At 39.9% G+C, this 27,534-nt stretch overlaps 1 protein-coding gene across 4 annotated transcripts in view; it reads left to right on the top strand.

Moving 5' to 3' along the window:
• TOM1L1 (target of myb1 like 1 membrane trafficking protein) overlaps positions 1-27,534 on the top strand; it is a 54,602-nt gene that overhangs the window by 14,390 nt on the left and 12,678 nt on the right. For all 4 annotated transcript variants that reach the window (XM_057713748.1, XM_057713747.1, XM_057713749.1 and 1 more), the window contains 5 exons: positions 134-250; positions 19,924-20,057; positions 24,469-24,529; positions 24,915-25,032; positions 26,130-26,226. In XM_057713748.1, coding sequence (XP_057569731.1) covers positions 134-250; positions 19,924-20,057; positions 24,469-24,529; positions 24,915-25,032; positions 26,130-26,226 — 527 coding nt within the window. The remainder of the gene's footprint in view (positions 1-133; positions 251-19,923; positions 20,058-24,468; positions 24,530-24,914; positions 25,033-26,129; positions 26,227-27,534) is intronic.

Genomic DNA, 27,534 nt, shown 5'->3' with positions numbered 1-27,534 from the left:
TGTAAAATAAGTATATGTATGTTTATTTAAATTTGAAAATATTAAATTTTACACAAGTGTTTCCTCTGTGAGCAGGAAGCAAAGTAGCCATTCTTTGTGTCACACTTACTGGTGATTGTGCTGCTCTCTACAGATTGGAAAACTGCACAGTGAATTAGATATGGTGAAAATGAATGTGAGAGTGATGTCTGCCATACTGATGGAGAATATTCCTGGGTCTGAAAACCGTGAAGACATGGAACTTCTGCAGGTGTAGTATAATTTCAGGGATAATCAGTCCCTGAAAGTTACTCTCTAAACTTAGAGCCTTAGAGATGGAAGATCCCTTAACATCGACTAGTCCATCCTCCTGCATCTTTACTTGATTTTTAAACTTAACAAGAAGATACAAGGGCGACTTTATCAGAAATGCAGTATTAACTTAGACATGGTACTTACCTTCTTGCAGTGAATAATTTAACATCATTTAATCATTTATAGCCTAGCCATGTACAATCTCTATTAGTCTCTAGTTGTTTTAAATGTGTAAAATTGCCTCTGTATCTATTCAACAAGCATAATGAGTAACTACAATGTGATAAAGGATACAGAAATGAGGAGGCTGTCCTAGTCCTTAAGGAAATTAGGTCTGGTGAGCAAAATTATTTTGTAAATGACAAGTTTAATACAGTATTATAGTATTGATGCTGTAATAGAAATTTATTGATCATACTATGGGTTCAGGGGTGGGAGCAAGGAGAAAGGTGAGGTTTTGGGGAAGGTTTAGATGGAGTCAGTGCTGAGGCTGTGTAGGAGCAGGTGGGCAGTGCATCTGGACCTGTATGGGCCTGTGAAGGACCACGAGCAGCTCATTATGACTGGAGTGGGGGCCTCCTAGACCCATTTCTGTATCTCTACATCCAGTGCACTTTTTCCCTCTAATGGTTTGTACTAATTATCAGTTTTAAATCTTAACACACACTTTATCACATAATTTTAGAAGCATTTAGAGAAAAAAAAAAATCAGCTTCTAAATCTTTTTCTTCCCAAACAAGTTAAGAAACTTATCATATTTTTACTTTTGTCTGATTCCCACTCCCCACTTCTCATGTTGTTGTTATCTTTCCTTTAAGTCCTTCAGTTGTTAGTAAATCATATTTTTCTTGATTATTGCTTGTTTGGAAAACAATAAATGGCAAAGATGTCCTTTTTCACTATTACTACTTGTATTTAACTGCTGTCTCCTTAAATCATTACTAGTGGTAAACTTCAAATTTACACATCCAAAGATGTTTTTTGGCTGCGTGTTTAGGTCTCGCAATTTGGCTAGATGCAGAATTCTAGGTACGGAATTATTTTCCTTATGTCCTTGAAAGATACTGCTCCATTGTTCTTGCACCCAGTGGTGCTGTTGAGAAGTGTGGTATTATGGATTTTTGCACCTTTTTTTGTTTTGTTTTGTTTTTAAATAAATTTATTTATTTGTTGGCTGCATTGGGTCTTTGTTGCTACACTTGGGCTCTCTCTAGTTGCAGCGAGCAGGGGCTACTCTTTGTTGTGGTGCATGGGCTTCTCAAGTGGTGGCTTCTCTTGCTGTGGAACATGGGCTGTAGGTGCAAGGCCTTCAGTAGTTGCAGCACATGGGCTCAGTGTTGTGGCCATGCTCTGCGGCATGTAAGATCTTCCTGGAGCAGGGATCGAACCCGTCCCCCCTGCATTGGCAGGAGGATTTTTTTTTTTTTTTTTTTTTTTAAGAACTTTTATTGAGATACAGTTAACAGACAATAAACAGCATATATTTAGAGCGTACAATTTGGTATCCCAGTCTCCCAATACATTCCCCCCCAACCCTCCCTGCTTTCCCCACTTGGTGTCGATATGTTTGTTCTCTACATCTGTGTCTCTATTTCTGCTGTGCATTTCCTCTTTCATAGTTGTTAGCATTTGCCTTATGTATTGAGGTGCTCCTATATTGGGTGCATCTATATTTATAATTGTTGTCTCCTCTTCTTGGATTGATCCTTGATCCCTTGTAGTGTCCTTTCTTGTCTCTTTTAACATTTTTTATTTTAAAGTCTATTTTATCTGATATGAGTATTGCTACTCCAGTTTTCTTATGATTTCCATTTGCATGGAATACCTTTTTCCATCCCCTCAGTTTCCATCTGTATGTGTCCCTAGGTCTGAAGTGGTTCTCTTGTAGACAGCATATATATGGGTCTTGTTTTTGTATCCATTCAGCCAGACTATGTCTTTTGGTTGGTGCATTTAGTCCGTTTACATTCAAGGTAATTATCGATATGTATGTTCCTATTACCATTTTCTTAATTGTTTTGTTTTTGTTTTTGTAGCTCCTTTTCTTCTCTTATGTTTCCCACTTAGAGAAGTTCCTTTAGCATTTGTTGTAGGGCTGGTTTGGTGGTGCTGAATTCCCTCAGCTGTTGCTTGTGTGTAAAACTTTTGATTTCTCTGTCGAATCTGAATGAGATCCTTGCTGGGTAGAGTATTCTTGGTTGTAGCTTCTTCCCTTTCATCACTTGAAATATATCGTGTCACTCCCTTCTGGCTTGCAGAGTTTCTGCTGAGAAATCAGCTTTTAACCTTATGGGAGTTCCTTTGTATGTTATTTGTCATTTTTTCCCTTGTTGCTTTTAATAACTTTTCTCTGTCTTTAATTTTTGTCAATTTGACTACTATATGTCTTGGCATGTTTCTCCTTGGGTTTATCTTGCCTGGAACTCTCTGTGCTTCCTGGACTTGGGTAGCTGTTTCCTTTCCCATGTTAGGGAAGTTTTCAACTATAATCTCCAGTATTTTCTCTGGTCCTTTCTCTCTCTCGTCTCCTTCTGGGACCCCTATAATGCGAATGTTGGTGCGTTTCACATTGTCCCAGAAGTAGCTTAGGCTGTCTTCAGTTCTTTTCATTCTTTTTTCTGTATTCTTTTCTGCATCAGTGATTATCACCATTCTGTCTTCCAGGTCACTTATTTGCCTTTCTGCCTCAGTTAATCTGCTGTTGTTTCCTTCTAGTGTATTTTTCATTTCAGTTATTGTGTTGCATATCTCTGCTTGTTTGCTCTTTAATTCTTCTAGGTCTTTGGTAAACTTTTCAATCTTTGCATCCAGTCTTTTTTCAAAGTCCTGGATCATCTTCACCATCATTATTCTGAATTCTTTTCCTGGAAGGGTGCCTATCTCCTCTGCATTTAGTTGTTTTTCTGGGGTTTTATCCTGTCCTTTCATGTGGTACAAAGTCCTCTGCTTTTTCATTTTCTCTATCTTTCTGTGGCTGTGGTTTTCAGTTCCACAAGATGAAATACTGCTGATACTGCTTGATACTGCTGTCTACTCTCTTGTAGAGGAAGCTATCTAGGACTCTTATGCATGCTTCCTGATGGGAGGAACTGATGGTGGGTAGGGCTGGATGGGCAGAGCTCAGTAAGACTTTAATCTGCTTGTCTGCCAATGGGGGGGGCTGTGTTACCACCCTGTTGGTTGTTTGGCTTGAGGCTACCTAGCACTGGAGCCTACAGGCTCTTTGGTGGGGCTAATGGCAGACTCAGGGAGGGCTCACGCCCATGAGCACTTCCCAGAACCCCTGCCGCCAGTGTCCCCGTCTCCTTGGTGAGCCACAGCTGCCCCCCACCTCTGCAGGCAACCCTCCAACACCAGCAGGTAGGTCTGTTTCAGTCTCTTATGGGGTCACTGCTCCTTCCCCCTGGGTCCTGGTGAGCACACTTTTTGTGTGCCCTCCAAGAGTGGAGTCTCTTTTTCTCCCAGTCCTGTGGAGGTCCTGCAATCAAATTCCACTGGCTTTCAAAGTCTGATTCTCTGGGGATTCCTCCTCCCATTGCTGGACTCCCAGGTTGGGCAGCCTGACATGGAGCTCAGAACCCTCACTTTAGTGGATGGACTTCTGCAGTATAACTATTCTCCAGTTTGTGAGTCACGCACCCAGCACTTAAGGGATTTGATTTTAACGCGATTGTGCCCCTCCTACAGTCTCATTGCGGCTTCTCCTTTGTCTCTGGATGTGGGGTGTCTTTTTTGGTGAGTTCCAGTGTCTTTCTGTCGATGATCGTTCAGCAGTTAATTGTAATTCTGATGCTCTTGCAAGAGGGAGTGCGTGCACGTCCTCTTACTCTGCCATCTTGATCCTATCTCCTGGCAGGCAGATTCTTAACCACTGTGCCACCAGGGAAGTCTGCACCTTTGTTTTATAATCTGTTTCTTTTGGTTGTATTTGTGACTTCTCTTTCCCTTAATATTCCTAAAATTTCACTATAGTGTGTCTAGGGATATGTGTGCATGTATGTGGAAATCTATATTTCCCTTACTTTAACCTGCTTAGTACTTGATAGGCCTTTTGCCCTGTCAACTGATGTCTGTTTTAGTTCTGGGAAATTCTCAGCTCTTACTTCAGATATTTCTTTTCTGGTACTCTTTGTATTCTCTTTATATGGAACATTGTTTAGATGATGAAACTTTTTCGTATCTCAACTTTTTTATATGTTTTGTTTCTTCCTTCTTTTGTGCTGTAGTTCTAGCAGAGGTTCTCCATTTCATGTATTATTTCTCTTAAACTTGAGCATTAGATTGTTCAGCCTCCTACTGAATGTTTTATCTCAACAATTTTTTTTTTTAAAGTTTATCTCAATTTTTATAAGTCTTTAATGGATGTGCTTTCCCCTTTTATCTTTCTAAGGATAGTAATTATTTTTAAAGGTACTTTTCCATTTGCTCTGTGGATTTTCTTTCCTTGGGTACAAGTTCTTTTATTCATCACCTCTTTCATTTCAATCCTCAGATTTCTGGATAGATTGGTGATAGTGAGCTCATTTTGTGTGAGATCCCTGACAGCTGGTCTGCCTTCTCTGTGACCCACCTTGCCCATGCTGAGGGGAAGACACTATTGATTCAGCTTGTGCTTATACTATTTCTGAGTATTTCTGTGTTTGCTGCTGTTTTTAGCGTATGTAGCATTGGCATGGGATGATGCTGGGTGGGATATATTGGTAGCTGGTCTTCTGAGTTACATGCTCCCTATTTTTCCTGGTTGCTACCAGCAACTGGAAACAGTGCCCTATGTCTCCATCCCAAGCATTGCTCCCACTGGACACAGATGCTCCTGCCTCAGGTGTCTGGTCTCACATGGGGAGACAGGCGTGAGCATGGGTTGTCTTGCCCAGTTGTTTCACTACTGTACCTCAGCTGTTAGCTGCCCCACATACCGTCTTCTTCTGGCTTCCACCACCCCCAGTCATGGAGCATCCTTCATTTCCTTCTGTGTTCTGTGGTGGTACTCATTGTGGGCAGTTGTGTGTCCTGGATTGTGCTTTCCTCTAATCCAGGGGTCAGCATGCTGTGGCCAGTGGCTCAAGCTATATCTATGCAAGCCTACCTCCAGAGACCACAGGGGAGTCAGATATACCCCTCAAGGAATCCCTTGCCACCCCCCACCATCAATGGATGTGAGTTTGTGGTATCCCTCAGGTGCATAGAGGGTTTAAAACCACAGCTCGGGAGCATCAGGTTCCAAGAGAGGGCTGGCAAGATCTGGTCTGTACAGGTTATCGCGGACCTGATATGTCATGCCTGAGTGGGCTTAACCCAGATGGCAGAAGGACGCCATTAAAGGAATATAAGCTGAAGTATTGCATAACCAGATAAAACTTTAGAAAGATTCGTCTGGTGACATTGAGAAGATAAATTCTGGGGAAAGTAAGATACAGCACACAATTTAAGACAGCATTTCCTACTGGTCTTATGTAGTGTACTATGTGGGGAATATGACATCTGTGGTCAAATAAGTTTCCAAAACCAATTGTCTGCTGTTTTTCTCCTCTTGGAGGCTCGTAAAGTCCATTAGTACAGTAAAGGCTCTAAGAGGCTTTTTTTTTTTTAATTGAAGTGTGGTTGATTTACAATATTGTGTTAGTTTCAGGTGTATAGCAAAATGAATTCAGTTATACATATATATGTATATATCTATATTCTTTTTTTCATTTCTTTTCCATTATAGTTTATTACAAGATACTGAATATAGTTCTCTGTGCTATACAGTAAATCCTTGTTATCTATTTTATGTATGGTAGTGTATATCTGTTAATCCCATAGTCCTAATTTTTCCCTCCCCCCACCCCTTCCCCTTTGGTAATCATAAGTTTGTTTTCTGTGTCTGTGAATCTGTTTCTGTTTTGTAAGTAAGTTCGTTTGGACTATTTTTTAGATTCTATTTATGAGTGATAACATATAATATTTGTCTTTCTCTGTCTGACTTACTTCACTTAGTATGATAATCTCTAGGTCAGTGGCATTGTTTCATTCGTTTTTATGGCTGAGTAGTATTCCACTGTGTGTGTGTGTGTGTGTGTGTGTGTGTATACACATCTTCTTTATCCATTTACCTGTTGATGGACACTTAGGTTGCTTCCGTAAGTCTTGGGTATTATAAATAGTGCTGTTATGAACATTGGGGTGTTTGTATCTTTTTGAATTAGAGCTTTTGTCTTTTCTGGATATATGCCCAGGAGTGGGATTGCTGGGTCACATGGTTGCTCTATTTTTACTTTTGTAAGGAACCTCCATACTGTTTTCCATAGTGGCTGCATCAATTTACATTCCCAACAACAGAGTAGGAGGGTTCCATTTTTCTCCATACCCTCTCCAGCATTTATTATTTGTAGATTTTTTTGGTGATGGCAGTTCTGACCTGTGTGAGATGATACCTCATTGTAGCTTTGATTTGCATTTCTCTAATAATTAGCGATGTTGAGCATCTTTTTATGTGCCTGTTGGCCAAATATATGTCTTTTGATTGGGTTGTTTGTTTTTTTGTTATTGAGTTGTGTGAGTTGTTTGTATATTTTGGAAATTAAGCCCTTGTGGGTTGCATTATTTGCAAATATTTTCTCCCAGTCTGTAAGTTGTCTTTTTGTTTTGTTTATGGTTTCCTTTTCTGTGCAAAAGCTCATTAAGTTCAGTTAGGTCTCATTTGTTTATTTTTGCTTTTATTTCTGTTGCCTTGGGAGACTAAGAAAACATTGCTATGATTTATGTCACAGACTGTTTTGCTTATGTTCTCTTCTGGGAGTTTTATGGTGCCATGTCTTATGTTTAAGTCTTTCAGCCATTTTGAGCTTATTTTTGTTTATGATATGAGGGAGTGTTCTAACTTTGTTGATTTACACGTGGCTGTCCAACTTTCTCAGCACCACTTGCCGAAGAGACTGTCTTTTCTCCATTGTATATTCTTGCCTCCTTTTTCAAAGATTACCTGACCGTAGGTGTGGTGTGACCTACGTAGGTGTGACCATGGGTTTATTTCTGGGCTCTCTGTCCTGTTCCATTGATCTATATGTTTTTGTGCCGATGCCACACTGATTTGATTACTGTGGCTCTGTAGTATTGTCTGAAGTCTTCAAGGGTTATGTTCTTTTTCCTCAGGATTGCTTTGGCAATTATGTGTTTTGTGGTTCTATATAAACTTTAGGATTATTTGTTCTAATTTTATAAAAAATATCAGATAATTTGATAGAGGTCACATTAAATCTGTGGATTGCTTTGAGTGGTGTGGCCATTTTAACTATATTAATTCTTCCAATCCAAGAGCATGGTATATTTCCATTTCCTTGAATCCTTATCAGTTTCCTTTATCAATGTTTTATAGTTCACCTCCTTGGTTAGACTTATTCCTAGGGTTTTGTTTTTTTTTTTTTTTTGATGCTTTTTTAAATGGTATTGTTTTTTTACTTTCCCTTTGAAATGCAACAGATTTCTGTGTATTAATCTTGTATCCTGCTACCTTGCTGAATTCATTTATCAGTTTTAATAGTTTTTGTGTGGAGTCTAGGGTTTTCTATATAAAGTATCATGTCATCTGCATATAATGACAGTTTTACCTGTTTGCTTCCAATTTGAATACGTTTTATTTCTTTTTTTGTCTGATTGCTGTGGCTATGACTTCCAATACTATGTTGAATAGAAGTTGTGAGAGTGGGCATCCTTGTCTTGTTCCAGAATTTATTGGGAAGGCTTTCAGCTTTTCACCAGTTACTATTATATTGGCTGTGGGTTTGTCATAAGTGGCTTTTATAGTGTTGAGATATGTTCCCTCTCTACACACTTTGACAGTAGTTTTTATCATGAATGGATGTTGAATTTTATCAAATGCTTTTTCTGCATCTGTTGAGATGATCATGTGGTTTTTGTCTTGTCTTTCGTTGATATGCTGTATCACATTGATTGATTTGCATATGTTGAACCATCCTTGTGACCCTGGTATGAATCCAACTTGATCATTGTGTATGATCCTTTTTATGCGTTGTTGGATTTAGTTTGCTAATATTTTGTTGAGGATTTTTGCATCTGTACAAAGAGTCCTTATTTAACCCAATATTTACAGACTTCTGGACCAAAGTCTCCATTTGCCAAGTATCTGTTAATATCCTATAGAACATCAGAGTAATATGCATTGAGAAACAAATCAATATTTTGGGTCTGTGGTTTTAAGTATATTGTTTTTAAGATATTTTACTTAGGAACATTATATCATTTTGCTAACAATTCTTAGGGTTCTTAGCCTTGTGGCAAGTCATTTGCTATCATTGGACTTAGTTTCTGTATGTATTAAATGAAGAGCTAAGTATTATCTTAGCTCTTCATTTATACATCCAACTTATGAGGAGATCAAAAAGAAAATTAATCATTAGAGTTCCTGTGTATAATCCCTTTTTAAAAATCCAGAATTGAAGGCATTTACAGATATAAATTTTGTGACTCATGATGTTAACAAGCATGTTAAACTAAAATTTAAAAAAGTAAATATCAAAGTGAAAGGGTATGTGACAGATCATATTTTTCAAGAATGGACATAGCAGTATTCCTAGTTCCACACGGTCTTCCCAGCCTTTCAGAGCTCTCAAATGAAGTGATAGGATTTTTCTCTCATGTTTTCTTCCATCTGTGGCAAACAATCAGTCCTTCAGTAAAATGTGCACTGAAACATCCCATTCAAGTATGTAAATCCAGTTTTATTTAATGCCATCTGGGGTGCACTGAAATGTCTTTTTGTGTCCAAGTCTTTGGGTGCAGATGTTTGGTTGAGTTTTACAAGGATAATGCTGATTTGTTGGTTGCTGTTTCGATGCCAGAGCTTAAGGCTGTGTGTTGCCTTGAATAGTAAAGAGACTTGGACTGTAAATCAACATTAGAACACTACTCATGGCCAATTTAAGTTGAATGGTTCTGGCCCCAGGTCAGTTTGTTTATGGAGCCTGTTGAATATGTAACTTTACTTTTCTCTCATGCTTTGTGTTAGTAACACATAGAGATAGGTGCAGGGAGTGCTGTTCTTAAATTCTTTTGACAAGTATTTGAACTTCCTCTTATAATCTAAATAACCTCATAAAAGAAAATATTTCTCTACGCATCACACTTCTTTACACCAGGTCTGGAGTTTTTTCCCTCACATTAAATAATTCTGCCACTAGCTACCCAGAGATAGCACAGACCCCACAGTTTAAGAGATTAGTCCCACAAGGCTGCCTCCACTTCAGACGCCAATCACAAATAGTGGGTCCTCAGGTTACCCACAGTTCTGTCTAATTTTGGCTACAAATCAAATCAGGGGTCCCCGTGATCCCCACCTCAGGTTCAGTAATTTGCTACGATGGCTCACAGAATCCAGGGAAACACTTTACTTATGATTACCAGTTCACTATAAAGGGTACAGATGAACAGCCAGATGAAGATGTCAAGTGAAAAAAATGCAGAACCTAAAAGTTGAGAATTATGTTTTATTAGGTGGACAATACTGAAGCCTTCAGCCCAGGACACAGCCACTCAGACAGCTCTAAGTTACTACTCTGTAAGAAGCAAGGGAGGAGCTAAGATATATAGGAGTTTTTGTAACAAAGACCAGGTAGTAGGAAGATCAAAAGATTACTAATGAAAGAAAACCAGATATCTCAAGTTAAGGAATTTAGCGCTTTTCTGTGTATGGGCAGATACAAGAGTCTGGGATCACTGGAATCATTACTCTGATATTCACCTCAGCTCTCTGGGGCCAGTATCCTGTGCTTTCTCATCCTGAGTTTCCTCAGGGTGCACTTTGGGGTGGGGGTGGCTGCACTGGCTGACTGCTGGATGGGAGGCATCCTATTTCTATCTTGAGTTCCTTCAGGGCTCACCATTGGGAAGCTGTAATGTGATGGCTTGGTGGCTGCAACATCCTTTGTTTACTGATATGGCAGCCAGCATTTTTTCATGGACAGAGAATGCATAGAGTGAGGTCTGGGAGGGTCCCAAGCACAGGAGCTTCTGTCCCTGTGCAGTTGGACTTCACCACCTTCTTAGCACCTGGATGTGTTCACCATCCAGAAGTTCGCTAAACCCTGTAGTTTAGGATTTTAGAGAGATTCCATTACAGAGGTAGGATTTATTTAATTATTGACCATTGGTGATTAACTCAATCCCCAGCCCCTCTCTCCTTCCTGGAGGTTATGGGGGTGGGGTTTCAAGTTTCAACCTTCTAATCACAGGGTTGATTCCTCTGGCAGCCAGCCCCCATCCTCCAAGAATCACCTCATTAGTGTAAACTCAGGCTTGCTTGAAGGGGGCTTATTATGAATAACAAAAGATGCTTCTCTCCTCCTTACTACTCTGGAAATTCCAAAGGTTTTAGAAGCTCTGTGCTAGGAACTGGGGACGAAGACCAAATATATATCTCATATATCACCATATCCTACCCCACTATGGTCAATCTAAAATAATGTGATGAAATCTATGGAAGTGAAGGAACAAGGAACCTGTCTTGATTCAAGGGTCTAAAAATGAAGCCAGCAAAGATAGACTATGGAGAAACAAAGTAATTCTTTAGTTTGTACTTTTTCAGAGGTTTTCTCCCAACTGTGTAAACTCTAAGGATTAGAGGAGTTAGGAACCCCAGGTAATGCTGGCTCCTTGCCTGGCTTCGCTGTGTAACCTCAGGGGCTTTTGGAGGCTTCAGCATGAGCCTGGGGGGCTTATCAGAGTTGGGGGGGAGGCATTGAGGGCCCAGGAGCATCACAGGGTGTACAGAGTGCATCTGTAACGAAGCACTTAAAATGTCTGAAATCCACTGTGAGAGTTGGGAAACAGACATTATTTTTTCCCCAAAGTAGCTAATAACCACTTTTTTCCTTTTAGCTTGTTAAAATAATTTGCCTCCTCTTCCTCAAACCTCTTTGAAATGACACACAAAATATGAAAATAAGAATAAATTCCAAGGATTACAGGAGAGCCTAAACAGGTCATCAGGGAACCAGAAGAGTGAGAATATTCAGAGTCCAGTAATGTAGGTGGGATCAGCCAACTGAGATACATGCAGCCCTGGGAGAAAGAGACCCTTCCAGTGTGACTGTCCTCAGAAGAAGCCTATAGTAACCTCAAAATCAGAGTAAGACTGGATGGGCCTTGGGCACTCACATGGAGATGAATCTGTCTTCTGCTGTCCCAGCACCTAACTCCAGGAGCAGGGAACTTCCAGTGTCACTGATAAGACCAGAGAAAAAGGACTGCAAATAACTTGTGATTTCCAGGAGAACCTAGGACCTCAGCAGTCAGAAGAAAAAGGACAAACATACACTAGGGTTTTTAAACTCTGAAGGCAGAGAGTCTCATCCCGAGAGATGATAATGCAGTAAGGCTGTTAGAATTCTCAGGAAGAATACCTAGTTTCCTTCTCTCCCTCCAAAGCTGAGGCTCCTCCTTCTCCTTGCCATTTTCCTTTGTGGGGCTGTGCCGAGACCAGCTCGGTGACTCGAGGTGAGTGACAGGTGCCGCAAGCTTGAAGAAGACACAGACACAGACTGAAGAGAAAAGTGGGACGGGGGGGGGGGGGGGGGGGGGGCGGGGCTCAAGACCGCTCAGATCAAGAGCCCTGCTGACTCATCCCAGGTTGCTTTTATTGAGTTCGTGGGCTAACATTCTCAGGTTACACTCATAAACAATCAAAGGCCTCACATGACTGAGGCAATTATCTTTGTTTACTTCCTGGGTCCAAGTTGAGCAGGTGTGGATTTGAGCTGGGGGTGGAGAGCAAAACAGCCCTGGGGACAGGAGACCTCTCTCAGATATTAGGGGTCTGTGCCCCACCCGTGTTGGCCCCTCTGCGACTGTGCCTGTCTTAGGTTGTTCCTCCTCTGAGGAATCTTACCTGTCTTTGGCTAACCAGCCATCCCTCAGGACCAAACAGGGTGATATTAGTCTCCACGCCCCGCACCCTCAGCTCCTCCACTGCTCAAGCAGGACATTCTGAATCCCATCGCTCGGCCCACATACTTCAACATTTTCAATGTTTCAAAAAGGTTCCAGAATGTCTTCCCACAGGGCTGAACTACTTTTTCTAACTTATTAACTTATATAGCGAAAGGAAAACTTTGTTTTTGGTACTACTCACAACCAGCACTTCTGACACCAAATGTATGGGTTTTTTTGCCCACACTGACCGATTCTCCGATGTCAGCTGGGTGTATTAAAATTAAATACAATTCTGACACTAAGTACGCAGAGTTAGCATCAGATCCCACAGGTTAAGCGCTCAGTCCCGCAAGACTGCCGCACTTCAGATGCCCTTTGCAAGTTTGTGTCTCCCATACTTCTGATCGACAGGCTATAAACGGGGGGTTCTCACAACTCCCTCCTCAGGTTTGATAATTTGCATGAATGGCTCACAGAACTCAAGGAGACATGTACTTAAATATCTACTGGTTTATTATAAAGGATATTACAAAGGATGCAGATGCAAAGGCAGGTGAAGAGGTACAAAGGGTGAAACACAGAAGCTTCTGTCCCTATGGAGTTGGGGTGCACCCCTGTCCCAGCACATGGGTGTGTTCGTCAGCCTAAAAGCCCTCTGAACCCCAAAGTTTATGGATTTTTATGGAGGCTTCATCAAGTAGGCATGATCAATTAATTCTCATCTCTAGCCCCCCTTCCATACCCAGAGAATGGAGGATAGGGCTAAAAGTTCCAAGCTGCTAATCATGTTTTGGTCTTTCTGGTGACCAGCCACCATCCAGGAGCCCATCAAGAGTTGCCTCCTCAGAACAAAAGATGCTCCTGTCACCTGGGAAGTTCCAAGGGATTTAGGAGCTCTGTCAGGAATGGAGAGCAAAGATCAGTATATATATTTCTTATTTCTTATATAGGTCACAGCCATTCACATGTCCCAGATGCATGTGAGGGTCTTTGATCCATCTCAGCACCTCATTTGGGCCCCGGGCTTTGTCTCCCACCTCTCAGGGTTATTAGAGATTGACAGATGGGTGCCTTTCGAGCCCTCGTGCCTTTATTGCCTCTCATGTCTTTGGATCCTATTTAGGTTTTAGCCTTTGAGGACTTACCATGATTTCTTGAAAGTTTAGGCATGAACATTAAAATATTATTATATCGTATGCAATATTTTTAGGTATTTTGTCGTCAGGAATGTCTTCAGGATATTGAATACAGTGCTAATGCTATAAACCAAGAACTATATAGCTTTTTTTTCTTTAATTGAAGTAAAATTCATATAACATAAACTTAATCATTTTAAAGTTTACAATTTAAAGTGTACAATTTAGGGAATTCCCTGGCAGTCCCAGTGGTTAGGGCCCTGTGCTTTCATTGCTGAGGGCATGGGTTTGATCCCTGATCGGGGAACTAAGATCCTGCAAGCTGTGAGGCAAAAATAAATAAAAAATAAAGTGTACAATTTAATGGCATTTACATTCATGTTCACAGTGTAACCATTTCCTCTGTTTAGTTCCAAAACATTTTCATCATCCACAAAGGAAACTCTATACCCATTAAGCAGTCTCTCTCCCTTTCTGTCTTTGCCCAGTCCCACGCAACCACTTACCTGCTTTCTGTTTCTATGGATTTACCTATTCTGAATGTTTCATATAAATGGAATCATAAAATATGATTCTTTTACTTACTATAATGTTTTCAAGGTTCACCCATGTTGTAGTACTTTTTATGGCCCAATATTCCATTGTATGGATAAACTATATTTTGTTTATTTACTTGTTAGTTGATGGACATTTCAGTTGTTTCTACCTTTTGGCTATTGTGAATAGTGCTGGTGTGAACTTTCTTGTGTAAGTTTTTGTTTGAATACCTGTGCTGTTTTGAGTATATACCTAGGATTAGCATCACTGGATCATATAGAAACTCTATGTTTAACTTTTTGAGGAACAGATAAACTGTTTTCCACAGTGGCTGCACCACTCAACATTCTCAACGGCAGCACACAGGGTTTCAGTTTCTCCACGTCCTTGCCCACACCTGTTGTTTTCTGTTTTGTTTTCTTAGCCAGCTAGTAGGTGTGAAGTGGTATCTCACTATAGTTGTGATTTGTGTTCCCCTAATGACTGATGATATTGAGCATCTCTATCTAGCCTCTTAAAAGATAAACCAGATCATGTTGTTCCTTGCTGGAAACTCTCCGGTGGCTTCCCATTACACTTGGAATAAAACCCAGCCTTCTTACTCTGGCCACAAAACCTTTACCAGTCTGCTCCTGCCCACCTTTCCTTCCACAGCACATGTGCCCTCGGTCCAGCCACACCAGCCACCTCTCTATTCCTCGGACACACTGAGCTCGTTCTTGTTGGGGAGCGGTTTCACCCTTGACTCTCATGCTTCCCCAGTCTTCTAATGGCCAGCTTTTTTTCATCATTCCAACTTAGTATGTTGCCTCCTTGGAGGGGTCTTCACTGGCTCCCGAGTCTAAAGTCAGTCACTTTCCTGTGACACCCCCTTTTCACTCATCCAGCATGTTGATGCTTTTCCTGCACGTTGGTGCACTGCCTTTGCCTGCTAGAATGGACGCCACAGGCTTGTCTTGTTTACTGCTCAGGTTCCGTTCCCAGGGCAGTGCTGCACGCTGTAATCACTCAACAAAAATATGTTTAATAAATTAATGGATTTTCCCTCGATTTTATGTGGTTTAAAATTAAAATCTTTATCCTTGGTATGAGTTAGAGATTTTACCTTCATTTATCTTTTTCAGTTATATGGCTGGTTGTCCAAATAACATTTATTAACAATTTATACCTTCTCCACTGATTTCAAACACCTCTTTATCACATTCTGTATTCTAATGCGAGGATGTCTTTCCAGGGGCTATTCTCTTGGTTTGATCTGTTTGTCTATCCCAGTGTTGGTATCATACTATTTAAATTACTCTGTTTTCATGCCTTTCAGGGTTTGTCAGTCAAACAGATGGCATGCTCCACTTCGGTAATTTGAAGAGAGTTTAATCAAGGTACTGTTTATCTAGTGAGATACTGCAGGGTTCAGAGAAACCATAGGAGCTAATTTGTTACCCTGGGTATTAGCTAATATCCTAGGTATAAATAAGCAAGAGGGAACTTTTGCCAGAACCCAGTGAGGAAGCCAGCCTTGAGAATAGTGGTGCCTTTGGTGGAAGGAATGAAGGTAATGTCCAGACCTCACTCTCCTCCATTCTCCCATTTCCTACCTGTGCGTCCAGTCGGCTCAACCTGGTCAAAAGCAAGAGGGCAGGGGACCTGGTGATGTGTTCCCTACGGGCCAGCCCCCAGGGCACACAACAGAGCAGAGAGTGTGGATGGTGGATTTGGAAGGCAAAAGAAAGGTGTACAGCCCATAGGAAAAGTCTCCACTCAAAAATTTCTCGGCTCTTCTTGTGCGTATACTTTACCAGTGATCAGTCTTATATCCCATTTGTTAACATTAAAGGCAGCCTCAGATACTTGGAATCATTTCCTGTTTTGTCTGTTGGCACATACCTTCCAGCAGCTGTTCTGTTTATTTGAAACTTGTTCCCTGTCTGTTTCCTTCTGTCTGAAATCCAGTATACTTACTTGGAATCCCCTATCTGTTCCTGAACGGTTAGATCCTGAAGCCCTACTAATTCTTGGAGCTCCTTTCTCTTTGTTAGACTCTTAGGCAAGAAAACTATTTTGGTGAATGACACCATTCCCAACCATGTTGTTGCTCCTGGACTTTGAACTTTAGTGGGGGCAGAAACAGGCTTTCTTTTGATTTGCCAGAGAGGTGTGTAAAGATTCTGAAGCTACGTCTAGTCTAATGAGTGTTGTGATGATTTAAAAGTATCTGTTCTGGTCACAGTAATGAAGTGTTGCTGCACATTCTTGCACTTGCTTTCTAGGCATTGTGTACTTGGCTCTGAATTGCCTTACTCTTACCTTGAGTGGCTGACCTCCCATTTTAGTCTTGTTTTTGCCCAGACCCAGTAGGACAATGAAAGAAGAGAATGTTTTAGTGTTCTGTAGAATAAAGTTAGCTCCAGTTTTGAAAGCACAACTAGAAAAAGCCTTACTCTAACTTATTAGAAAAATTTAAAATCATGTGAATCTAAAATTTGTTCTGTGAGAATAATTGGTAACCAGTTGAGAAAAAAAAAAAAAAAAACCCGGGAGTAAAATAAAAAGTCATCCGCCCTGACCACTCTTACTGTCTTTCTCATTCAGAGACTTGTAAGGTGTTAAGAGTGGAAGGGACTTTCAGTGCCATTGAGACCATCTCCCTTCCTTTACAGATGAGGCTGCATATTCAGAAAGGGGATGATTTGTCCACACATTGGCGAGCAAGTGATGGAGCTGAAGCGGGAACCTTGTCCCCCTGAGGCTGTGTTCTATCCAGTATAGCACTTGTTTCTCATTTTGAACCCAAGAGTGACGTTCTAGCGTAGGTGGCTAACCTATTGTCTGTTCACGAGGGTGTGTGTTAGTTCCCAAGCTGGAGTGGAAGCAACTTGAAGGCAGTAACCAAGATCTCTATTTGTAAATCCATACAACTATGCAGATTTAGAGTATATGTTTTGTGCACTGAGTGAGCTCATCAGGTGTCTGTTAAATTGAATAGATTGATTCTCCTTTGAAGAATTAATGGTTTAGGGCAAAAGAAGGGCTAAGGAGCTACTGAAGATGTTGGTAATATTTAATTGGGAAAAAGATTTGGAAGGGTTCTAATAAGTTAATGATTTTCTGGAGGATTGTGTTAACGGTTACTTTGTCATTCATTCATTGGAGGCCTGTAAAAGAAAGAAGAGACTGTATGAGCAAGTTATGCTGAGGAATGTTTGGTTTTAGGGTGAGCGGAGGCAGTTTTGGTTTTAAGTATATAGGGATGTTCTCGGGGTCTCTTGTGTCTGGGTGGGAGGTTCTTGGAGAGAGGAGATGTGTAACAGCAGCAGTGCCAGACATTATTTCCAGAGAAGGCTGTCAAGCAAACACATTTCTTCCTGTTACTACATTTTCAAGGGATATGTTCAGATACTTTTATTTTTCTTTTTGTTGAGTTGCCCTGTGTTGGTGAATGTGGGACAATGGCAGTTGGGGTTGAATGTGTGGAAGAATCTTCCTTAATTCCTGAGTACTCTGTGAAAGAGTGGGAGCCATCTGGATGTCCGAAGAGGAGGCTCTTAATAAGCCCCTTTTTGTTTTGCTCCAAAGGCTTTTGAATCGATTGCTAGATTCACTTTAGCTTAGGAGCCTGACTGTGCTTTGATATGGTGTAAAGGGCGGCGATTCCAAGGCCTCTTTGATGGGCATGTGCACCAGCAGCTGTTCCTCCGTGTTTTGACTTGTTCCGCCTGGCTCCCCACATCCACAGCCCTGCAGGTGCCTGCTGTGGGGAACGTCTGACCCATCTTTTTGGTCCATGGTGCTTGATCTGCGCTGCTTCCAGGTGTCTTGGCCCTCCTCTGAGACAGACATCAACTGCAAAGATCAGAGTGGGCTGGCTTTTGAGAGGTTTTTCAAATTCTGCTTTGCAAACCTGCTGAGAAGTATGGTGCTCCTTTCATGTTTCCATTCCATCTGTCTCTTCAGAGGGCAAAGGGAAGGTCTTCATGTGACCAGGGGCTATTGACATTGACTGCAAATTCATTTCAAATTAATTTCTACATTTTTGTTACAGGCATCTAACAGCCATTGTATTTCCTTGATCTTGACGTTGTTCTAGCAAGGCTGCCGATGAGCAAGAAGGAGAACTGTTCTGCACACTAACATAGGAACAGAGGAAAAATTCTCGTTCATCATGGGGTTATAACAAATGCTGTTCTTAGTTTTTTTCTTTGTTTAATATTGGGTCCTGGGTAATGGCATGAGTATTACAGGAATCTACTAGTTAGCTAGTTAAGCTGCTAGTGATACCTCCTTAGGCAACCATAATATATTAGTTGACTACCCTGTATGTCAGACACGGTGGGGTTTCAACTGTGTCATTTTCTATTCTTATAACAACCCTACAAGATGGTTGGTATCCTTGTTTTATAGATGCAAAAGTAAACTGAAGCTAAATTTTAATCAAATCCCATATCAGGTCTATAGATGGGAGAGGCCTTTAGTCCACTGAGTCTAAAGTCTTTTCTCTTTTTGCTCTACCGGGGAACCATAAGTGAGTCAAATTTAGCCACCATTTGAGTTTGTTTTACTAGGATATGGCTGCACCCATTTGTTTACATATTGTCTTGCTTTCACCTTGGCAGAGTTGGGTAGTTGTGACACAGACCATGTGTCTGACAAAGCAGGAAGTATTTAATATCTAGACTTTTAAGGAAGAGTTTATCAACTGCTGCTCACAGTGACCACATCATTAGGAACCAGGGCAGTTTTTCTGGTTGCACAATCTGAGTATGAACACCCAGAGTCTGTCATCTCTCTGTCTCACTTTTTTTTTTCCTTTCCCTTTTCTTCTGTCTTCTAAAATCTTCTTAAGATTTTGTGGAGGTGTGGTAGCCTTTATCTCTGAATCTAAATGCCAGCTGGTAGTGGTTTGATTTATTTATTTAGAGATTTCCTGTTGAAATCTTGTGATAGATTGTTTGAGATTCTAAATGGTTTTGTGAAGTGTAGGTTTTTCAGCAGGTCTTTCTTGAGGGAAAAGATCAGGTAATATAACAATGCTATGATTTGGCAAGTTCTGCTGCCTTCATTTTGAGAGGGGAACTTCCCTGTGTTTTTGCCTGTTGTTAACATACTATTACATGAACAAATTCTAGCCATGGTGGGTTTGAAGGAATATTGATATCTGTTTTATGCTCCTCAGGCTTATTGAAGCTTTGCCTAAGAGAAAGTAAATTGTAGCTAATAGCAGTTTTCAAATATCAGTGTACAGAAGAAACACTTTGAGATATTTGTTAAAAAATATAAATTCCCCAAAAATATAAATTCTCAGCCTTGGCAATTCTGGATCAGGAAGTCGGCTGTAGGTGGGTGCCTCTGATGCTTATGAGAAAAAGCTGGTTTGGGGAGTGGACTCTTGTGTAATACAGTGATTCCAGGCAGTCCAAATAAAGATGGCATTGATGACTAGTTTTTTAATCCCGATTCAGTTTACCTTAGAATGTGATGTTGTAACTATAAACTTTACATGTTTAAGTAAAACATAATAGGAAAATTATACTGGTATAAATGTATTTCAACTACTTCTTTCTTCCATTACCACAAATAACAACAGTAGCATTTTATGTTTCATGTAGTGCTTTACAGTTATAGAGTTCCTCATTATACATATCTCATTTGATTTTTGTCACCCCTTGAGGTAGATGTGGCAAGCAGTATATTTTTCGCATATCAAGTGAATAAACTGAGATTTAGAAAACAAGTGATTTTTTTTCCTAACACAGCACAGCTAATAAGCAGTGAGCCTAGAATTCCTGTATATCACTTCTAATTTCTAGTCCAGCATTACATGCAATGTACATTATTGTCCTTATGATGCCTATTTTGATTTTTAGGGGACAATGTTGTTCTCATATCCTTCTGATAAAAGATGAGCTGTCCACATTTAAATACTTTGGTTATCTCCCACAGGTGACTCAGTGTGGAGGTGGTCACAGTAGTGTACAGACTGGCAAATCAGTTGTTTTTTAGCATGGAAGAAGAAATCTCTCTCCTTCTTTGACAGAAACTTTATAAGACGGGTCGGGAGATGCAGGAGAGGATCATGGACCTGCTCGTGGTGGTGGAGAATGAAGATGTCACTGTTGAGCTAATTCAGGTGAATGAGGATTTGAATAACGCCATCCTTGGATGTGAGAGGTGAGCAGTGGGGCGCCCTCTCCGACCCTCCTCTGGTGCTCGTTTCACCTACAGTTACTCAGTGTTCTTAGAGTGCCTACAGATGAGTCCTCAAAGATCAGGAGCCAGTTCTGTACAGAGGTGCCTTCATCCTAAGATAGGGAATTCTGGTCCTGCTCTTCTGGGAGTGTGTGATATGCTTGCAGGAGTGAGCATGTGCCTGAGCAGTGCAGGGGGCATTTGTGGGCAGTGTAAGCAATGCTCACCCGTGAGCAAGGCCTGGGTCTTAATCACCAAATGTTGTCTGCACTGAGCACATCGTAGGCTCTCAAACAGACCAATGGTATAAACAAAGCATCATAGTGAAAGTGAGGTTTACTCTAAGTTTGAGGTGGAGAACAACATGAAAATGGTAAAGAGAAGAGAGGAGGATATTTATATGGAGAAAACAGTCTACACAGACCAGAGTAGCCAGTGAGGATAATCTGTCTGTGAACATAGATTTTTTCTCTTTAAATTCTGTTCAGAAAAGTATGAAGGCAAAAAAATTCAGTACAGCCATCCCTCAGTATCTGTAGGGGATTGGTTCCAGGAACCCCCCAAAGGATACCAGAATCCACAGATGCTCAAGTCCTTTATGTAAAAAGGTGTAGTATTTGCATATAACCTATGCATATCCTCCTGTACACTTTAAATCATCTCTAAATTACTTATAATACCTAATAAATGTAAATGCTATGTAAATAGATGCTGGTACATGGCAAATTCAAGCTTCCTTTTTAGAACTTTCTGGAATTTTTTTTCTTTTTCGAATATTTTCAGTCCGAGGTTGGTTGAATCCTCAGACGCAGAACCCACAGATACAGAACCTGTGGATTCAAGGATTGACTGTACTCATAATATTGTTTCTAACATTTTACTTTTTTCCTAAACTTTTTTATAGTCATGATTATATAAAGAACATATATTTTTGTTTCTCCCTTGATTTTCTTCGCTGTATAACCAATATTTGTGTATCTTACGTTTTTAAATGCTTTGGCTTAACCTTTTTTTTTTTTTTTTTTTGCATTGGGTCTTCGTTGCTGGGCACGGGCTTTGTCTAGTTGTGGCAAGTGGGGGCTACTCTTGGTTGTGGTGCACGGGCTTCTCAGTACAGGGGCTTCTCTTCTTGTGGAGCACAGGCTCTCGGTGTGCAGGCTTCAGTAGTTGTGGTATGTGGGCTCAGTAGTTGTGGCTTGCGGGCTCTAGAGTGCAGGCTCAGTAGTCGTGGTGCATGGGCTTAGTTGCTCCGTGGCGTGTGGGATCTTCCTGGACCGGGGCTCGAACCCATGTCCCTGGAATTGGCAGGCAGATTCTTAACCACTGTGCCACCAGGGAAGTGCCTTAACTATTATTTTTAATAGCTGCATAACGGTCTATGTATGTCTCACAGTTCACTTATTAGGCATTTAAGTTGTTTCCAAGTCATTTATTCATTCATCAAAGTAATAATCTTATAAGCTATTGTAATCTATAGTCAAGTCTATCATCAGGAAAACACCTTCAATCATGTATATAAATATACACACTTGGAACGTGAAGTAAATGCGGTGAATAGGAGGTCTGTTTGGTGAGAATAACACCAGACCTAATCCAGATCAGAAGAAGGATGGGAAGGCTTCTCTGAGGAAGTGCATTTAAGCTGCAAACTGCAGGATGAGGAGTTGACTAAACCAGGAGCAGGAGAGCACATATGGTTTTGAAGCTATGGGAAGGTACAATAGGTGGCTTTCTCCTCAGTCTTAATGTAAAGAGCTATATACAAACATAGCTTCAGGCAAGTCTCCTGGTCTCTTTGTAAACCTGTACCTAGGTCTTCCTAGCATAGAAATTCTGGAGTCTCTGAGCTTCCCCCAACGTTTTCTAGATCCGTGCTTTGAATAGGAGTTGTACTAACATTTTGAGTAGGACAGTTTTCCCTTATGTGGCCCCTACTCACTAAATACCAGAGGTTTTCCTCCTAGTTAAAGTGACATTTCAAGACACTGTTAGGGGAACCATTTCTGTTGAGAGGAACCATTTCTGTTGAGAATTCCTGGAATTAGTGGCCATATTTCCCACCAGCTGATGAAGAATGGGACTAGTGTGACATAAGGAAAAGAGGTGAACAGGCCCAGATTCAAATCTTGCTCATGATTTTGGACAAATTGCTTAACTTTTTTAAGATTTGAGTTTTCTCCTGTTTCTTAAAGAGGATAATACTACCTATTTGGAGAGGGTTTGTTTATTTTGTTTGATTTTGAGAATTAAATGCAATAATGTATATAAAAGCACCTCGCTGGGTGCTAGCACGTTAAATATTAATTTCTTGTCCTTCTCCCCATTAATGTTCCACTGGGCCTTTTAATTTATTGTCTAGATTTTTTCCCCCACTGGTCGTGGATGAAGATTCCGAAGAATCAGGGACTTAAAACCAACAGCTGTGAATTAAGTTCTTTGCCTCATTGTCTCCCTGTCAGGGAGAGCGGCCATTCTGTGAAGAGGTGACGGGGCACAAGGGAGGGATGTGAGCTCTGTGACCATATTCTCTTACCACTGAACAAACTCTCACAGTCCTTGCCCTTCATTTTCTTTAGTGTAAATCTTTGTAAGTGGAAAGGTATCTAAAGAAAACCGCATGGTTTTCAGTAGAGTGCTGACTCATGGTTTTCATTTTGGAGATTCTATTACAAACTGTAAGACCATTTACTAAAAGCTTTCTCCGAGGGGGAAGGTGTGTTTATTTGGTCTCGATATCAGGAGATTTTATTATTTCTGTGAACTGCTTTTTCTGATTCAGCTCGAACAAGGGCTGCATTCCTTTTTGGAGGCTCTAGAGGAGAATCTTTTCCTTAACTTGTGCAACTTATGCCAGTTTCCTAGGCTCTTGACCTCTTTCCTTCACCTTCAAAGCCAACATTGTCTGGTCAGGTTCTTCTCACATCGTATCCCTCTTGCTTCTTTCTTGTGTCTCCCTCGTCCACATTTAAGGACCTTTGTGATTACATTGGGCTCATTTGTATAGTCTCCCTATTAAAGTCCGCTCACTGGCAACCTTCACTCCATATGCCATCTAACCTAACACATTCACTGTTCCGTTGATTAGATGTGGATATCTCCACAGGGGGTGGGGTTGGGGTGAGGGGGGGAATCATTCTGCTTATCATGCTTACCACAGTCTGCCCTCTGTTCCCTAAAGATTCACATCCATCCCACAGGCAAAATACACTCACCCTGTTCCAAAATCCCTCAAAGTCTCCACTCATTACATCCAGGGAATAGTTGTGCAAATAAGGAAACAGAAATGTGTTACTCAAGACTCGATATGTGAAGGTTGTTCATACCGTGCACATAACTAGCTAGCATGCAAGAAGCCAATGCCATGAGTAGATGGAAGAAGCAGCATGTGTGTTAAGAAGGGGAAAATCCTTAACCCTAAGCCATGTTTTATTCAGTGTAAGCTTTTAGACTTTAGAGTGTCTAGGTTCATGGAATCGATGTGTCGTAATAGTAATACTATGTGTTTCTAAAGCAACTTTTAGTTTGCAAAGCATTTCCACACTCATCCACCTGTATTATCTGTCTATCTGTATCTTGCCCTTCAGAATAACTTAGAGCAAATGGTTCAAACATTGCTATTCTCCTTGAGTAGATGGAGAACTGAGGATCATTTGTATGGTTTTATAGCTACTCAGTAATGATGCTAACACTTTACCTTGGATTTTGGCCTTCAACTTCACTATTCTTTCAAATCTATTCTCTTATTTATTTATTTAACTGTCCCTCCTTTACCCACAGTGTACAAACAATGTAAAATTAAAACAAAGTTGTAAAAGATTAACATTTTTAGGTGTCAGGTGTCTTATAAAAATGAAGATTAAACAGTGAAAATATGTTAACTGTATGTGAATTTTATGGAAAATGATAATTTCTTATAATTTCGGCAAAATTGGAAACAAATATTTGAGAATAAGGAGAATATTTAAATATGTGACACATTCATAAGGTAAAGTATCCAACAACAAAAAGTTGTACTTCTGAATAATTAGAAAAATGATCTCAACATAATGGAATTAGGATACAGAATTATGTAGAGTATAATTTCAACTACGTTTAAAATAGATTAACTTATAGAAAAAATACTAGGAGAAAATACATCATAATTGTAATAGGAACCATATCTTGGTGATGGAATTATTCATATTTGTCATATTTGTCCATTTCCTCAGAGTTTTCTCTAAGGGCTTTATTACTTTCATAAACTGGGAAAACATTATTAATGTACTTTATTGGGAATTGATTGGTAATGAGGCTGATTATTTCTAAATATCTACATATTAATAATTTTGTTGAATATTATAGCATTTTCATATCTGTTTTCTTTTAAATACTTGCATTTTGTTAATTCAAACAGGTTTACTCGAAACCAACAAAGGATTTTGGAGCAAAATAAGAACGAAAGGGAATATGCCAACGTAAGTAAATAGAAGTGTTATAAAATAAACAATTGAAAATTTTTACAAACTGTACGGTAAGACGCAAAGCTTACATAAAACAAGTCTTAAAAAAGGAGACATGCATTAATAATTTGGAGTGGTTTTAGTGGTATAGAGTATTTGCCTTAATAACTCATTGAGTTACTGATAAGAGGTCATAAGAAGATTCTCTAATTAAACAGGGGACCAATGTCAGTGGTGAGATGTGATTAATACTAGCATTGTCTATTGAATGGAGAATTCTCTATTAGAATACCTCCAAAAAGGACCTTCCTTTCTCCAAAGGAAAGTCTCTGAGGAGAAAGGCATGATAAACTTCCTGACAGTTTTTTCTAAATTGTGTTTTTGTTTGCTTTGTTTTCAGACTACCAGTGAACCTTCTGCCCCGTCCTCTGATCTCCTTGACCTGAGTCCCAGCCTTCCGATGCATAGGGCCACTCTGGGAGAACACAACACCCTGAATGCTCAGCTTTCAGACTTAAGTAAGTAAGCACATGGGCCTTTTCAGACCACAGAAGAGCTTGATGTGAAACAGTTCTCCTTGGTTTCTTGATTAAGTGCAACCTGAGAAGGACTGAAGTCAGTTTGAATATCAGAGAACTATATCAGGAGATGTAATAACTTCTTGGCAAATGGTTGGGTCATACCCAGTACAGCAATGGGATATGTCTTGGGGAGGAGGTCCTTGAAACTCATCCCACTGGCTTAGAATCTCAAGGAATGCACCTGGTCTGCTTATAGAGCTTGTTCAACTCCATGGCCAATACTTAAACCTACTCTGAACCCACTTACTATTATCTTTGGGTTTCTCTGCCACACTACAGCATCAGGTAAGGGAATATTTGATGCAGATAGAGAAAATCAGGAATTATGAGGCCTCATGGTGATGAAATATAGAAGGCAAATCACAAGCTTTTGAGTCAGAGAAGTCCAAGTTGAAATCCCAGTTCTGCCACCTCTTAGCCACCCAACTTGTGAGACTTTCCTACTTTATAAAGTGAGAGCAGTGGTTGCTTTAATGGGTTTCTGTGAAGGTAAATGAATGATGTTGTACCGTAGGCCTAGCGTTACCTATCTTATTTATCTCCTATTATCCTTCCCAAAGAGTTTTACCAAAGATGGTAAAGATGATGAAGTGAAGATAATGAAAAATGCTGAAATCCAGAATTTTCTGCCAAGTTAAAATCAGCTTGTTTTCCTTTTATGTTAGCAGGATTTCTTAGAATCAAAATATTCTGTATCACTCAGTTTGTGGTTTTCTTATGACTTCCCCCATTTCTAAAATGTTGGCTACTTGCCTAGACCAGTGGAATGTTTGGAGTCCATTATATTGAAGAGTTTTCTTGAGTTTTTATCAGGCATTTTCAGAGGTGGGGGAGGGATACTTATTCTCTTTGGGGTGTCTCGTGAATTTCTGTTTGAGGAAATTCCATAACTTTACAGTGACAGAACTCTCTTAATCTCTTTAATTTGGGGTTTTTTGTGTTTTTGTTTTTTTTTTTTTAAACTGTGGAATATCCAACAGAACTGATGGACAAAATGTTTTAAAGTCAAACAAAAAGTACATTTTGTGTTCTAGATTTCAGCTCTCCAAGTCCTGTTGTAACAAACAACTTGAAACCCAGTCTTCATCCACAAGTGGATTTACTAGCCTCAGAAAATACAGAAACACCCCTGTAAGTATGTCAGTAGTACTCTAGAACTAATTCCACCTCATTCTGATTCTTCGTATTCAAGATAACATGACATAATAGAGAAGGTAGAGACTTAGGAATCATATATAACTGATTTAGGATTTCAGTACTGCTTCCTATTAGCTGCGTGATTTTGGGTGAGGAACTTAACCAGTATGAGCCTTCATTTTTCTTCTAAGAATAGTCTCTAGGATTCTTACAAAGATTCTGTGAAATGCTGTATGTACCTCCTAGTATAGCACTCAGTACATAGCAAACCTTTAGTAAATTATCTGTTTCTCTTATTTTTTTAGTGGTAGCAGGAGGTAGGAAAAATACAATGGCAAAGTAGGGGGAACAGAAATGGCCACACATATTGCGAAGCACTTGTTATGTGACAGGTACTTTGCTGAGCTGTTTTTATTTATTTCATTTAATCTTTGCAGAAGTTCTTGGATCAGTGCTGTTATCATTATTCCCATTTTATAGGAAAACAGGCTGAGACTTAGGGAATAGAACTTGCCCAAGTTCATATATCGATTAAGTAGCAGGTCTGATGAACTGATAATTCACAAAAAAAGAAATACAAAAAAACATATTTTTGCTCAGTGATGCTCAGCCTTACTTAGTTATAGAAATATACATTAAACTACAATAAGACTTTTTTTTTTAACCTCACAGATTGGCAGAAGTCCACGTTTGTTAACATGCTTTGTTGACTGTGGAGGGACAAGTACTATCACAAAATTATGCAGTTCTTATGAGGAGCAAGTGGCAATATCTATTTAAATTATAAATGCATTCACCTTTGAACGTGCAGTCTAGGAATTTATGCTCACTTATGCAAAATAAGGTCTTCACAATACTATTCTTAACAACTTTTGTGCAATAGCTAATAATTGGAAATAAGTACCCTTCAGTTTGGAGAACGGTTAAATAAACATCTACACAATATATTATACTGCTGGGGAAAAAAAGTAGGCCCTCTATGTGAGGGACAATCACCAATGTATCTAATATTAAGTGAGAAAAGGTACAGAGTGGTGTGTGTATACTACCTTGCATTTGTGTAAGGAAGTGGGAAATAATACATGCTAATACTTGCCTCTCAGCGCAGAAAAACATAAGAAATATGCAGAAGAACCTAAGAAAAGCATGGTTCCCTAAGGTCAAGAAGTGGCAGGATAGAGTAGATGAATAGCAAAAAATAAATGGAAGTTAGATTTACCTTCCATCAAAGCCTATTATATTCTTTTTTTTCCTTTTAAATATTCGTGTTTTAGGTAATAGGCAATAAATACATTTACAAGA

The sequence above is a fragment of the Hippopotamus amphibius genome, chromosome 17 (genome assembly GCF_030028045.1).
Source record: "Hippopotamus amphibius kiboko isolate mHipAmp2 chromosome 17, mHipAmp2.hap2, whole genome shotgun sequence".
NCBI classification, from domain to species: Eukaryota; Metazoa; Chordata; class Mammalia; order Artiodactyla; family Hippopotamidae; genus Hippopotamus; species Hippopotamus amphibius.
The sequence above is the reverse complement of the archived record's forward strand: the minus strand, read 5'-3'. Positions and strand labels throughout refer to the sequence as shown.